At 42.4% G+C, this 14781-nt stretch overlaps 1 protein-coding gene across 1 annotated transcript in view; it reads left to right on the plus strand.

Moving 5' to 3' along the window:
* Positions 1 to 9556: 9556 nt before the first annotated feature.
* The window catches only part of LOC131571488 (chondroitin sulfate proteoglycan 4-like), a 36522-nt gene continuing 31297 nt past the window's right edge, over positions 9557 to 14781 (plus strand). Inside the window, exon 1 of the mRNA XM_058824228.1 lies at positions 9557 to 9635. Within this exon, the coding sequence (XP_058680211.1) occupies positions 9557 to 9635 (79 nt within the window). The remainder of the gene's footprint in view (positions 9636 to 14781) is intronic.

Here is a 14781-nt window from a genome sequence, read left to right on the forward strand (position 1 = left end):
TCTTTCTTAACGAAATTAATGGATTAAAAATGAAAGCAATCTTTCTCTTCTTCATATAAGAAACTGTTGTGGCTGGGAGACACCAGGAAACCTGGCTGCATGACAAGTTAGCCAGAGAGCAACAAAAACTGAAGATATGTCGGAACTTTTTCCTGCTGTCTGTAAAAATTACAGCCATTAAGAATCCACTTCTACTGGTGAACAAGTCATCTCGAGACCTCCCATGACTCCATGTTTCTATGAGTACTAAATTAAATATTTTTTATTAAATTCTAGCTCTGTGAAGCTCAATGCAAATGTTTTTGATAGGGCTAGCAGGCCTTTAGGTCAGTAATACTATTTGTCTTTCTGTTCAAGGCCATACATCACTGAATTTTTGTTATCTGCTTCATCAAGTACAGTAGCTTTGATGATCTTTCCAACTTCTCTTCACTCAAAAACTCTCCTGTACTTTTTCACATACATCAGATAAGAATCTGATGCAATGCTCCCAAGCACCAGCGCACCAAGCCAACAGCCCAGCCTTCAAATTCTATTCTTCCAAACTCTGTGGCAAAACTTACACTATATATATAAAATATTAACCCTATTAATCATTACAGTAACACTATAACAAAGTATTAAAAACCTACAGGCTGCCTTTGCAGGCCTGGTCATCATATCACACCTAGGTCCACCATTTCACTCTTTTCTCGTTGTTTATCAGACCCATTTCCTAAACTATTGAGCTGTGACTGTTTTTAAACTGTCCAGGCAGGGAGGAGTACAATACTTATATTACCCCAGACAAATAAATAACAATGATGCAGCAAAAGAGAATTGGCAGGGAGTTCTCAAGAAAAGTTGCAATGAGGCAACTTGTTTAGAGATGAGAAAACTAAAAGAACACAAGTTCTAAAAGGTGCATGAAATTAACAACATAATTATAGGGGTTAAAAAGCTAAAATAGTGAATTTAATACAGTGTGTACACAGGCTCTAAGTTGGAATAAATGTGGTAAACATTGCTGAGACACAAGGCCAATGCCAGCCATGCTCCTCACATGGGGCATGGGGAGCATAGTTATTAATCCAGTGTTTCCATTGGTCTGATCCATCACTGAGAGGTTGCTATTAGAAAGCTAAAGAAATTTCCAGAGAAATCTGGAGCCTCTGGAGAGCAGCATGGTGGTAGCCATCTCCCTTGCCAGATGTTGCAGCTGTCCCCTCCTTTGCCAGGATTGAGGTGTATGGATTTCTCTTGGATTTGACAGTCTGGTCCACTGTCTAAGAGCCAGACCACCTGAAGCTATGAGAGGAAAGTGTAAGACAAAGCCTTTCTGTGACCAAATTTGAGTGGCTATACATTATTCTGTTCACCTCTGTTTCTGAAAGGTGGTTTCAAACCAGCAAAGGAGGAGGAGGAGAAAGCTGAAAACAACAGTGAGGGTACTGAGAACTTAACTTGCTGAAAGAGGCTAGATTGACAAAGCAGGTTGGTCCAGCCAGGGCTGATGGGAAAAAGAGTGCTAGCTACAAATACATTGAAGAAAATGTCAGCACATAGAGTTTGCACGTCAGCACATAGAGTTTGTTTGATTCAAAAGTAATGTTGGCAAAAATGAGATATCAATGGCCCATAAAGAACTTCAGCTGAAAATGGGTAGTTTTCATTCATGTTCAGGGGAGGCTTTGCAAAAATTGCATTAGGTAAAGGACAGGGATAAGTCCAAGCCATCTGAATGCTTTTAAGATACAGTTCAATAACTGAGTAACAGTGATTATTACATGAGGTAATGTTTGCAGTAACTGGAAGGTCTCATTTAATAATACAGGTGGTTCCTTCTATCCTATGTTATTATCACCAACAGCCAACATAGTTCTGTAACCATGGCTAACAGAAAAAAAAAGGCAGGATCACATTTCTCCTAATGTGAGGGCTTTAGTAAGAACAAAACAGTCAAAATTGTCAAGGCTGTGAAAATAGCTAGCATGAGCCAGAGGTTATTTAGCTAGTGCAGCAGCATCTGTGCAAGACAGGAATCCCATCCAGATATCAACAGAGGGTATTGATTTAGACAATGAGACAGTTTTCTGCATAGCAATGGTATGAACTTACTACAACTGCAGTTTAATAAGTAATCCAAAAAGCAAAGCCATACAAAATACATTTGCAAATGCAATTTTTAATACAGGCAGCAGGAATGAGTCATGTGAGTATCAGAGCAGGAGAGCTAGAAAGACACCATTCACTTATAGTGATGCTAAAGACAGCATATGAACAAGATCCTCCACCACATCAATAACAGTGGCACTGGACAGTTCTCACTGATCCAGGATGAGTTAGTCTTGCTGGAAGAATCCAAACCATTTGCACAGGGAATTGAGAAAAACAGATTGGTGTGGAGAAATATAAGTGTTTTTCCTAAAGAAAAAGTGTCTAACCAAAGGAGACTGGGTACAAACAACAGTCATGAAGGTTCTGATTTGCAGAAGTGGCATAAAAACCTGCTAAAGCCAAAAAGTATTAGTGAACTGCACAAATCAATGCAGAAAAAAAGCCCCCAAACTCAAAACTGTAGGAAAGTGTTTTTTTTTTCCTATTTAACTACTTTTATTTAGCATTCTGACATACTGCTTGTAATTGATCTGCTTCACTCTCTGATTCCTATACAGCCTCTAATTCAGCCATTTAACGGAATGAGATTATATTTTTTACAAAAACCTGAGAACCTAAATTCTTCAAATATCTTGAGAAAGACCATACACAACTGCCCTGGAAGTGAAGCCCTCTCCAGGGAGTTGCTTTATCTGTTTCAGTGTACTGAAGCCAGGGGCATGAAAGAATTTTTTTTAGCAGCATCCCTTTGAGCTCCTCTGCCTCCTTTGACCTGTACAAAAGCTGCATTCTCGTCTCCTCCCTGTGCAAAGATAACTTGCATAGTTTTGCTGTAGCTGCTGTTTTTTTCTTTGCTGGACTTTTGGCTGACTGACAGTTGATTTGCGTTGGTAGACAAGAATGAAGGTCTGTTTCAAGACTCCCAGTCCTGAAAGATTATCTCTGAGGAAAGATTATCACTTTGGGAGTTGGAGGCTTTAAATAGGTACCAAAGAAAGAAATTACCTGGGACTTTTGTACAGATTTTCAGAAGAGAGGACACTAAACTGCAACACTTAACACTGAACTTGGGACAAAGAAAGGTTCCTTTTAAGGCCAGTGTGAAAATTCAGACTCTTTCATATATGTAAATCAGTAAACACCTGGGATAAGGAACCACATTTTCCACATAGTGAAGCAGAACAAGCAATCAAAAATAATACAAGCTAAGGATTCTGCATTGTTTCCTGCACTTCCCTAATTTGTTTTAAAAATAATAGATTGATTTCAATAATACTTAATATGTATGCTACTATACTAGTTATTATATTCTGTAAATTAAGTAAATGTGTTGCTAGAAAATAACAACACTTTGATCTTTAATTAGGAAAGATCACAGGGTGAGTGCCCTGTGTTTGCTAGCATTTACCTTACAGGGGATAAGGCAGATTCTGTGCCATCCCATCATAATATGCACCCATGCTTCTTTGTCTCTTCTAAAACTCTAAAGCCTTTATTAGAGCAATTGAGCAGCCATGACAATTAAGTCATGAATGTAAGGACAGCAAGTGAGGACAGCAGATCCTCCACTGCACAGCCTGACGATGTGCACAGCTGCAATCTGATGTAATTGAGCCTTACCACCCACAGAGGAAAAAAGGAGTATGAGCAAACCTTTATCCTATGAATAGCTTAAGGGAGAAAAGTCTGCTTTATGGCCTGCTTACATGGCTGTGATTTTTCTCTTGCACTGATAACACTACAGTGGGGATCTCCATTGGGCTGGCCTCTTAATAGCTTGATCTCAAAGGCACACTACAGCTGTGCAGGTAAAGGGCAACACTCCCCACCAGGGTAATTTTGCCAATTTCTTCTCTGGGTTCTCCAAACCTCTTCCTCACAGCAACAGTTGCAGCCTCCTGTGCTGACTACTTGTGTTGAGTTTCTCAGACTATGCCATTGTAGCAGAAAAAGATAATTATATTTTCCTGAATGACCTATGCCCGAGTCAATCTTAGAGCTCTCCAATATTGCTCACTCAACATCAGGAGAGGAGCAAGAGGTGAGCACTCATTCTGTGATATCCTGGAAGGGACAAGAATAATACCTGAAGCAGGCTAAGAGGTATTGGTTGGAGGCATGGGGAAGAAAGGAAGCATTTTGATCCCTAGTGAATGCCTATGTCTTTCTCCAGCTCAATCAAGAGCACAGAGCTTTGCCTTGCTTTAGGGTTACAATTTAGGATCTGCCACATCACAATAAATCCCAGTGGCACAGCATAAACTATAATTGTGAGCTACTGAGTACTTCCCGTCCTGCATGTGCATGAATTTCTTTTTCAGATACCTACTGTTTTCAAAATTGTTAATGTGGTTTAGAAACATGCATAGGCCAGGATACCACAGTAACTTGTGGGGTGCACCAAGGTGCTTTTAGGAAACCTATTATTGTTGTGAATGTGATGCTGAGAGCTGACAACTGCCATTGACTTCAGTAAAAGTTTTTACTCTAATTTGAAAATGTAGAGCCTATCAATCTTAAGAGAAGAGCATGAGAAGAGCATAGCTTTGTAGAACATAGACTTGTAATTTAAATTACCAGAACAATAATGTGAGAGATTAATTTTGAATGATGACTTTAAATTTACTCTTTACTAAAAAAAGATATATTTTATAAAAAAAATGCTCTTTTAAAAATTCAATTGTATTAATGAATCATTGGAAGCTTAGAATTTAGAAGTTAAATACTGTTTGATCCCATCTAAATTAAAAGCTCCTTCACTTTTCCCAGAAGCTGTATGTCAACATTTTTATTTGTAAGGCACGATTTACTTAAGGAGTTATTACAAGAAAAAAGGACTCCCTCTAGTGTCATTGCAGCCAATATCTTTGGGGATTTGTATGGACCACTGAAAGCTTGCGCTTACTTTTGATGAGACAACAGAGCATACATACACAACTACTTTGTGTCTGTGATATTAAGAAGCTTTGCTCCACTACTCTGCACCTCCATTCAGGAAATTGAACTTCAGTGTTTTCCACCTGACACAGTGTAGCCAGTGTTCCATCTTTCCCATTATATTTATCCAGGCATACCTGCTAAGTGTTTGTAACTTACCCACAATGGCAATTTCAGCGTAATTTAACCAAATTCAAAGAAATAGGATAAAAGTTGTTTCAAAACATGTTGAGACATTTGGTGGGGGATTTTTGTTTGTTTGTTCTTGGTTTTGTATTTTTTCCCCCCTAATTGTCTGAAATCCTATGGCAACCCTAAGAAAATCTTGTCTGCAGCAGCAATTTGCAAAGAGAATTATTAATTGAAAATTAAATAGGAACTAATCCTTAAAGTGGTTTCCAGTACCACTTAAAAATCCTGTCTTCTCAGTGGAACCTTTTCCCAACCAAATAAAATAAAAAGAAACTAAAATAAAAAGAAACTGTTATACTGGCTGTCAGATGCAAACAAGCAGATCTCCATCATTATTAGGAAAGAATTGGCCAACTAGTTGCATGATTTTACACATTTGCACAGAACTATTCAGCACTGAGATCAACTACTGGATATGCAGCTGGCATAGAGAAACCATTCCATGACTGGAATGGTTTGTAGGCAACAAATCCTGGTGTCCCTTTAAGACATAATAAATTCCTTGAATAATATATGCTAAATATTATAAAAAGGGGAAAAATTTAAAACCCCCAAATCACAGACATATGGGAAAAGCAGAAATAAAAAAGGAAGAAGATTGGTGGTGCTTAGCAATGACGAAGTACAGTTTAACAGGAATAGAATTTATCCAAGTCTTTAACACTTTTCTTTAGAAACTTATGTTCCACTAAAAGCAAGTATGACCCATGGTAGGAAAATCCTGAATGACTTAAGAAAATGCGCCTTGCATTGCTCAAGATATGGCCTTTCTCTTTTCAGAAGTCTCAATGTTTGTTTTAAACGTCCATGAAGATTTCTGAGTCACAGCAGCACAGAACAGTTGAGGTGGGAAGGTACGTCTGGAGCCTGTCCACACCAACCCCTCTGTTCCAAGTAGGGCCACTGCCAGATGTTGCTCAGGGCTGTGCCCTCTCAAGTTTTGGCTGTGAATAAAGATGGACACCCTGCCTGAGCAACCTGTTCTAGTGCTTTATCCCAAGCATGAAGAGGATTTTTTGTATTTAAATGCAATTTCCTTTATTTCAGTTTGGGCTTAATTTGTGCTTGTACTTTCCCTGGACACCTGTAACAATCCTACTCCCTCTTTTAACATGCTCCCATCACCTGTTCATAGATATTGATAGAATAATGGATTAGATTCCCCTGAATTTCCTCTTCTCTGGACTGAACAATCCCAGCTCTGTCAGTCCCTTCTCAGAGTCAATTGGCCTCAGAGTCAATTGCCTTTCTTTAGACAAAAGGAAAATTTTAAATGAGCATACAAAAAAGATTATTTTGTTTAAGGAAAGTATTAGTTCAGTGATTCCTGCCGTTACTAACTAGAGACTGATGAAATTTTTGCGACTCTACTGGTTGCTCTAATGTGAAATAGATTACCTAAAATAACTGCATCATATTCCCAAATTTCATCCTATACCATGAATCATGAGGTATTAAAAAATATGTCTCATTCATGTTTTTTCATATTCACAAAGCTTTTGTAGCTCAGCCCAGCAACATTGTTTATTTATTTTTCCTTCTCTGAACTCAGATCTCCAGTGGTGCTCTGGTCCAGCACAGACGTGCCCCCTGCTTGCACAGTGTCCTCCTGCACGTGCCTCGCCAGTTGTGCATGTGATACCAGAGCCCTCATGCTCCCTATCTCGCTGTCTTTGTGTTTAGCCCCAAAACCCCTCTCATATATGGGACACTCCTTTACCTGCCTTGTGCCCCTCATTCAAGCACTTGGCTGCAGTATTTTTTGACTACTACTTCTCAAGACCCACAGGGCAAGTGATGCTGTCCCTTCTGAGGAATAATCCAATTACTTTCCCTGCAAACTTCACTGCACTTAGCAGGGATAAGCTAAGTGAGACCTGTGTAACTCAAGTAAATGATGCAAAGGCAAAACTTTCCCCCCAGGCTTCCCTGTTGCAGCACAGGGGTTTGTTGATGCACATCTGGAGATCTGCTCTTCCAGTATCAGTCATACCATAAATTGTTATCCCACATTAAATCCTCTTTCTGACCTTCTTGTTCACATCTCAAATAAATGCTTTTGCAATACCTTCTCCAGGTTTTCACAAATCTTCTCTGAATGCCAGTCTGAAGTGAATGAAGTTTATCAGGCCTCTGCCTTTGAGATTTTTAATAAAGTTTTAAAGTGATATTTAGGGGAAGATCCCTCTCCACGATTTCCATCTGGTCACAGATTCCCCCTGCTGTCACACATTATTCTAAAACTGTAAAGATAGCAAAGCTGGCCAAAATTTTCTAAGAAAAATCTAGACTAAATGTTGATTGCAAACCTCAAAGGAAGAGAAGAACCAGACAGCTGACCCAGAAAAGATATTCATGCCATCACCATTTTTTCTTCTTTTTTTTTTTTTTTTTTTTTTTTTTTCAGTTTTGGTATCTCAGTTACTTGATCTGCTTGCTTAGTGTCATATTTCAGGTCAGAGATTCCAGTCCTATGTGTAAAGGAGTAACAAGCTAAAAAAAACAACTGACCTGTTGAGACACATTGCAATGCACCCTGCTAGCTGATAAAATCGCAGAAAATTTTATGACTGCGAGGCAGTTCCTGGCACGGATCATTTATGTAACTTAAGGCATGTCTGCATATTTGAATTAAGTGTGGTAAACGTTTCTAAATGACTGGCTGAAATGTGCTCTTTAAAAACGTTTCCTAAAGTGATGCTTTGTGCTTTTAAGCACAGGACTGCAGTGAGGAGGTGTGAACTGTGTATTTTTTCTAATTTAGGACCTGTACTTGTTATAATCAGACCTTATCACTATAGCTAGTGAAATAAACAAGGGCCAGGAGACTTCTTCTCCTTTTTAATGCCTTTATTAAAAGTGATCAGCTGAGGATTGGGTAGCTCGACGGGTCTGCAGTGTCCGTCGCCTCAGAGAAGCAGGATATGCACAGCTCTGTCTACCAGGGGCAGAGCTGGGGATCAGATCCTCTTGGGAGCCTCTAGGGCTTGATCCCATAAGACGTTACCCCTCCCATTCCGTCAGCTTGGTCTCACCGCCGGGGTCAACTCCCTTGGTCAGGGCGAGAGGGTCCGAAGGTGTTCCGCGTCTCTGCAGGCTCAGCACTCGGCTCCTCACGTCCAGACATCACTCCAGTCTCTCAACTCTTAGGTGGCTCGTTGTTTTTGGGGTTTCTCCGTGGGTTTGGAGTCGGGGGTTCCACAAAGCATTCTGGTCTTGGGAGTCACTTTGCATAACCCCCCCCACCCTCTCAGGTGTCTTCACTATGAGAAAGGTACAACTTAGCCTTGGGAAGGTCCCCACCCGTTACAGTCTCAGGAGAAGGGCCATTAACTCGCCCCAGCCAGGGCTTTTACTAATACAAAAACAACCATCAACGACAACGACCCGTGATTACAATAACAAAACACGCAGAACTTCGGCAGCGACAGTGATCTGGCTGCCTTTTTGTAACCTTTTCTCACAAAAAAATATTAACCGAATTTTTGTTCATAACAGCTAGCTTGGAGGATGTTGTAACCTGGTAGGGGTTAGCCTCTTCTCCCAGGAAACAGGATGAGATGACATGGTCTTAAGCTGTGCCAGGGGAGGTACGGGAAGGACATTAGGAGGAATTTCTTCTCAGAAAGGGTGATTAACATAGGAATGGGGTGCCAAGGGAGATGAGGAGTCACCTTTTCTTGAAGGTGCTGTAGGAAAGGCTGGATGTGGCAGTCAGCGCCATGGTAGAGATGTAATGGTGGTGTTCACTCATAGATTGGCCACAGTTTCAGAGGTCTTTCCAGCCTAATTGATTCTACGATCATCTCAACTTCTGAAACCAACTTGTTTGATCTACTTGTAACATGTTTCTTTGCTAAAGCAGCGTCATGCATTTCTTTATGGACAAGCATGCAAACACTCTGAGGGAAGGAGATGCTCCAGCCAGCAGACGGGAAGGTTTGGGATACCTCAGAGCAGCCTCCCACTGCGACAGGCAGGCCATGAAGTCACAGGGTGCGCAGTGGATGAGTACTGACAACACTTGTAACCCACATCAGTGGGACAGCAGGTCCACCCGAAGCACGCACTAACCCACAGCCGTGAGGGGCGCTCGAGACTATGGGGAAGCACTGCCCCATCTCCCGTCCCAGGCCGGTGCTCCTGGAGCGGGGGCGGGCCGGCGCAGGGGCTGCGCTGTGAGGAGGGCGGGAAGGAGAGCGGAGGCCGTCCCGGGCGGCGGGCGGGGAGCAGGGACCGGGGCTGTGACACTCCCCGCCGCTCCCCAGGACTGCGCTGCGGCCCCACCGCTGCCCGCGCTGGGGGAGCCCAGCTGGGCCGCGGCTCCGGCATGGCCGGCGCGGCCACCGCGCTGCTGCGGCCGGCGCTGCTGGTGCTGCTGCTGGCCTCCGGCCGGCCCGCTCTCGCAGGTAGGGCCGCGGCGGGGGCCGGAAGGCACCTGCGCCCGCGAGGAAGGGGCGGCCCTGCCGCAGCTCCGGGCTGCTCGTAGCGCTGGAGCGACTTGTCGCCAGTGTTCCCGCGAAAGCAGCCACCTGACGGGGAGTGGCCCTGCCCCGGCCCGGTGGGGCGGCGTGGCCCCCGTGCTCGGGCCAGCTGCCGCCGCACCCCCTTGGCCGCGAGCGGGAACGGCGGGCGGGCGGCGCTGGCGGCGCGCAAGTGGTGGGACGGCGGGCATTTTGTGAGGGCGTTTCTTCATAAAAACGTGGATGCTTTGCAAGCAATGTGGATGTAAACCTTTTCCCTCCACCTCCTATCATAATTTTAGTATGTCATGAGGAAAATTGCTGAGGTAGAAACAGGAATATTCCGTGCAATTCCTTCCCTGCTCCGTGCGTGGGAACTAGTAGTCCCGATGATAAGTATCAGTCAAGAGCTGCAGGTATTTGGGTTTTAGCGTACAGCTTCGGCTGCCTTGTGCCTGGCTTTTCAAGACAGGCCAGGCACCTCACCAGCAGTGATGCACATTAAGGTGTGCGTCTTGGGCAGTCATCAAAACCATTGGAACAGCCAAAAGTAATCTGCATATTCTGTTTCTTCTTTAGATGTAATATGAAGTACGTTGCAATTTGAGCTTAAAAGACTGGTAGTAAAGTTTATTACTTACATATATTTTAAAAACTATTGAATGAGTATGCAGTTGAAGAAGTGTGGTTTTTCATCCACCTTCTGTTCCTCACTGCAATCCCATATGAGACAAACCAATCGCTGTAACTTTCTTTAGAAATGTCAAATGGTCAGTTTCTGTGGTTGTGTGACATCTGTTTCACTAGCTGAGAAGACAGGTTAGAAATGAACTAATATTTGATTGTAACCTTAAAAAACAGTTTTTACCTCAGAAGTCAATGAAGAGATTAATGAAAGGATTAAGTTCAGATCCTGTAAATTAAATACACCAGTCTTTTCTTTCCATGAGAGAATTTCAGTGATGGAGCTCTAAGTGATGTCCATCCGTTTTTTGAGTGAAGACCCTGCAGCCAGAGTGGATGGAGGAGTTTTTTAATTGCTCATAGAGATGTCTCAGACACACCAAGGATGTCAGAAGATTTGAGTGCCACTGAAATGGCAACCTCTAGTAATAGTAGCATTGTCTTAAATTACATGACAAAGGGTTTTGTAGATATTACTGATGGGGGTGTTAGGCCAATCAGTGCTTTATGGCTTGTTGTTGGAGTAGTGTCGTCTGTCCCTGGCGCTGCCGGGAGTGCAAGCAAAGCCAGATGCTACATTTCCAAACCACCTGGTAGGGACACAAGCCTGCTGCTTCTAGGTGCACCAACCTGTGATGCTCTGCTTGAGCTGCCTTCAAGCTGAGATTTGCTAGGCCATGTGGACTGACTTCACCACCAGAGGAGAGCTTGTTTAAATCCAGCTCTCTTCATTTACTCCAGGTGCTGTTACAGCTATAACCTCACCCAGAGGCAATCTAGCAAAAGAGTTGAAGGCTGGGAAGGAAAAAATCCGTGAGCTTCTTATAGGCAGTGCACTGAAATTAGGTTTAAAGTGACTTTCTCAACTCTTCAGTTTTCAGTGAGTTTCTATAATAAAACTAGAAAATAACGTCAGCACTGTTCATTTCACATTCAGTGCTTTAACTACAGGACTGTCCTTTATCTGGAGGTCATAGAATGCTTTGGTTTGGAAGGGACCTTTAAACATTGGTTCTGGTGTGTAAAGCATTTGTAGGTGCAGCATAGGGGTATTCTTCATTGTGTCCATTTTAGGTGAGTGTAAGAGGCTTACACACTCTGGTAGTGTTTGATTTACCCTCAAAATGTCACTAGATTTTACACTGAGAAAATGTGAATCAACCCTGAGAATTCCCTTTTGAATAATTGTTATATTTAGCCTTAAAGGGCATTCCCAGTGAATCTGGCATCTTCCTTTTCCACTTCCATTTTTCCTGTGTCTGTACATGCTGTTGATATCATCTGCTATCAGTTTAGATAAGCTGACAAAAATTGGAGGAATGTTGTTTCATTGTGAAGTGTCCTCTTTTGATTCTTTGGAGGTTTTTTTCACCTCTCATTTTGCTGCATTACTTTTGCTATTTGTCCTTGTAACAAAGCTTCATTAACCCAACTCCTGTGGGTTGAGATATCAGGACCATGTTTTGGAGAGTGTAAGATTTGTAAGCAAACCATATTATGTATGGTGATGTTTTTCAATCTCAACAGTGGAATATGATCTTACCTGTGATGCAGCAAGTAATGTGTCAAGGAAAAAAAAATTAAAAATAAGGTTTTGCTAGCTGTAAAAGAAATCATGCCAAGGCACTATAGGTGGTTCAAAATCTTGTTAACTGGTGGATCAGTGCCTACCTGCCCCACCTTCAGTGATGGTTTCTGACTCTGAGAGGAATTTTATGGAAGGCAGAAGGTTTAACTTAAATTTCTTTTTTTTCTTTCCAGAAAATTTGTTTATAATATAAATATCAAACTGTTGCCCATGGTACTCTGCAAAACATTGACTTCACAGCTTCATTCTATTTATTCTAAATTGCACTGAGTAATCCATAATCTCTCTGCGTTTTCTTCCCCCAAAATCCAATATATGAATTTAGCATAATATAAAAAAATATAATTATTTAACCTATTTCCTGTCTTATTAGTTAGTCCGTATTTATACTGGGGATTTCTCTCTAGTTATGTTATTCCACTGCTTGCTTTAAAGAGGAGGTCTTTATTTACCCCACAGAATAACATTTTTATGTACAACAATAGGTCCTCTCAGTTTATAAATTTAATCTAAAACCTGCAAGGTATATTTGAGCTTTTTGATGAATGCTTCTTTTAAACTAGAAGCAAACTGCTGGGAAAGCATTCCTTTTTGTTCGATTTGGGATCAGTTTTTTTTGGCACAGCGGTGACTCTTTCTTTGGAAGAAACAGATGTATTTCAGTAATGTAAAGATCTTTCCTGTGTTTCTCTCGGTATTAATATAACTTGATATTACATTGTTGCTGGCTGTGAGTTGTGCTGAAATCTTGTCCTTGGGAAAGCTAGGTAGAATTCTTATATATATATCCCGCAGCAAATTTTTAGATACTATTATTGATTGTTATTTCATGAATGAGCTACTAAATTAGGTCTTTGATTTGGTACTCTGCACAGAATCCAGTTCAGAGTCAAAGTCACACTTTATAGGAGTTGTCAGAATGTATTAGATTAAGCAAGGGGACAGCTAATATATGAACTGGAACATTTAAACTCCAAAAGTCCTCTGCAGTAATGCTTGATTTTAAAATGAAGCAGAATGAAGCTAAAAACTGCAAAATAAATATTTAACTGGTGGTGTTCTTACAAGCTGATCCAAACACAGCTGAAAGCATCATAAACTTTGGCAGATGGAATTTGAAAATAGATATGTATTACAGCGGCCTGTGTGGGTCGCAGTTGGTGAGAGAGAGACGGTGAATCTTGTATCTTGATCAGAAGGCTTATTTATTAATATATGATATATAATACATTATTACTATACTAATAGAATATAGAGAGAGGTTTGCAGAGCTGCTAGCTAAGCTAAGAATAGATAGAAAAGAAATCCACAACAAAGTTGTGTCCAGGGACTCAGTCCCCTGGCTTGCACTGATGATTGGCCCTTAATTATAAACATAGAAAATGAGCCAATCAAGGTGAATCCTATTGCATTCCACAGCAGCTGATAATAATTGTTTACCTTCTCTTCAGGGGCCTCTGGCTCCCGAAGACACAGAAATATGAAAGAAAAGGATTTCTGTGGAGAAATGTCTGCGACATCTCACCTTTCTAAATTGTATAAAAATAAAAGAAAAATGCTGATGTGGAATGAACAGGAAATTCCTTCACCTATAAAATATAGAATACTAATAATTCACTAAAACAATCCTACAGTATAAGAAAATTGCAAGAAACAATGCAAAGAGAATTCAAGTCCATGCAGCTGAGTTTCAGGAACAGTCCATCAGCTGAAGTTGTTTCTTTTGGACATCTGAGAGTCCTTTTTGGTCCTGAAACAGCATAACACAATTTTAAACAATTTGAAACAATTTGAACAATTTTTAGAATGTCCTTTTCTGGCCCTTCAGTGCTTCAGCACTTCAGAGCTGCTGCCCGCCTATTTTCAATCTTTTTTATTTAATTTTTAAATTTTTTTTTTTTTTTTTTTTTTTTTTTTTTTTTTGATCGAAAAGCAAAAGAGCAGCAGCCAAGCAAAGCAATGCCAGAGAAAGAAAAGGCCCTGGGGGCCCTGGCCCATACTGGACCAGGAACCCCAAAACTGGCTCACACAGGGGGACCCGGACCGGTAGGACAAACCAGAACCCCTAGAAACATCAAGAGGCCTCGCAGCGGGCCCAGCCCAGGAATTTCCTGAGCCCAGCATCCCAGGCCAAACCCATGAGGAAGGCTCTGCATTCCTACGGGCCTGAGCCTTGCTGCCAGCACAATGGCAGCACGGGTAGTGAGACGCTTCCTTTCCCCTAAACCACTGAGGCATGCCAGCAGCAGGGAAATAGAAGCTGCCCCGAGAATCTTCATCTCGGGTCTGGGAATGTTTGTTTCCCACAGCAAACCAGCTATGGTCTCCTCCAACTGTGCCCTCTCCCTCTGCAATACATCGGGTTTGTCTCTCATCCGCCCCCTGGCTTCATCCCCATCCCCTCCGGGCTGGGGATCAGAGGCAGAACTCTCTGGATGCACCTGCCCCCCCATGCCACTAGGACACAAGAGAGGCGGCGGCCTCCATGGGACAATCCCCGAAAAACCACCCCCCAAACCGCCGAGAATGCTGATCTTAAAAACAGGCAGCTGGACTGCCACAACAGTGAGCTGGTGGGCAGCCCCCGCTCCACGGAAGGAGAGACCCCCTGCCGGAGCGACTGCTGGGACGTCCGGTGGAAGCATCGGGGAGGGAGCCGGAACCGGGGGGGGAACCACGCTGAGTGTGGGATCCCCCGTGGGCTGCTCCGAGGGTCCCGCAGGTTCAACGGCGTTTTCAGCCCCATCCTGAACAGGAACTGTCTCGGCTGGAGGCGGCGGCAGACACGGCACGGGCACCAGCGGATCCTGGAGAAGCGGC

Source organism: Ammospiza caudacuta, chromosome Z (assembly GCF_027887145.1).
Source record: "Ammospiza caudacuta isolate bAmmCau1 chromosome Z, bAmmCau1.pri, whole genome shotgun sequence".
Taxonomy (NCBI): Eukaryota; Metazoa; Chordata; class Aves; order Passeriformes; family Passerellidae; genus Ammospiza; species Ammospiza caudacuta.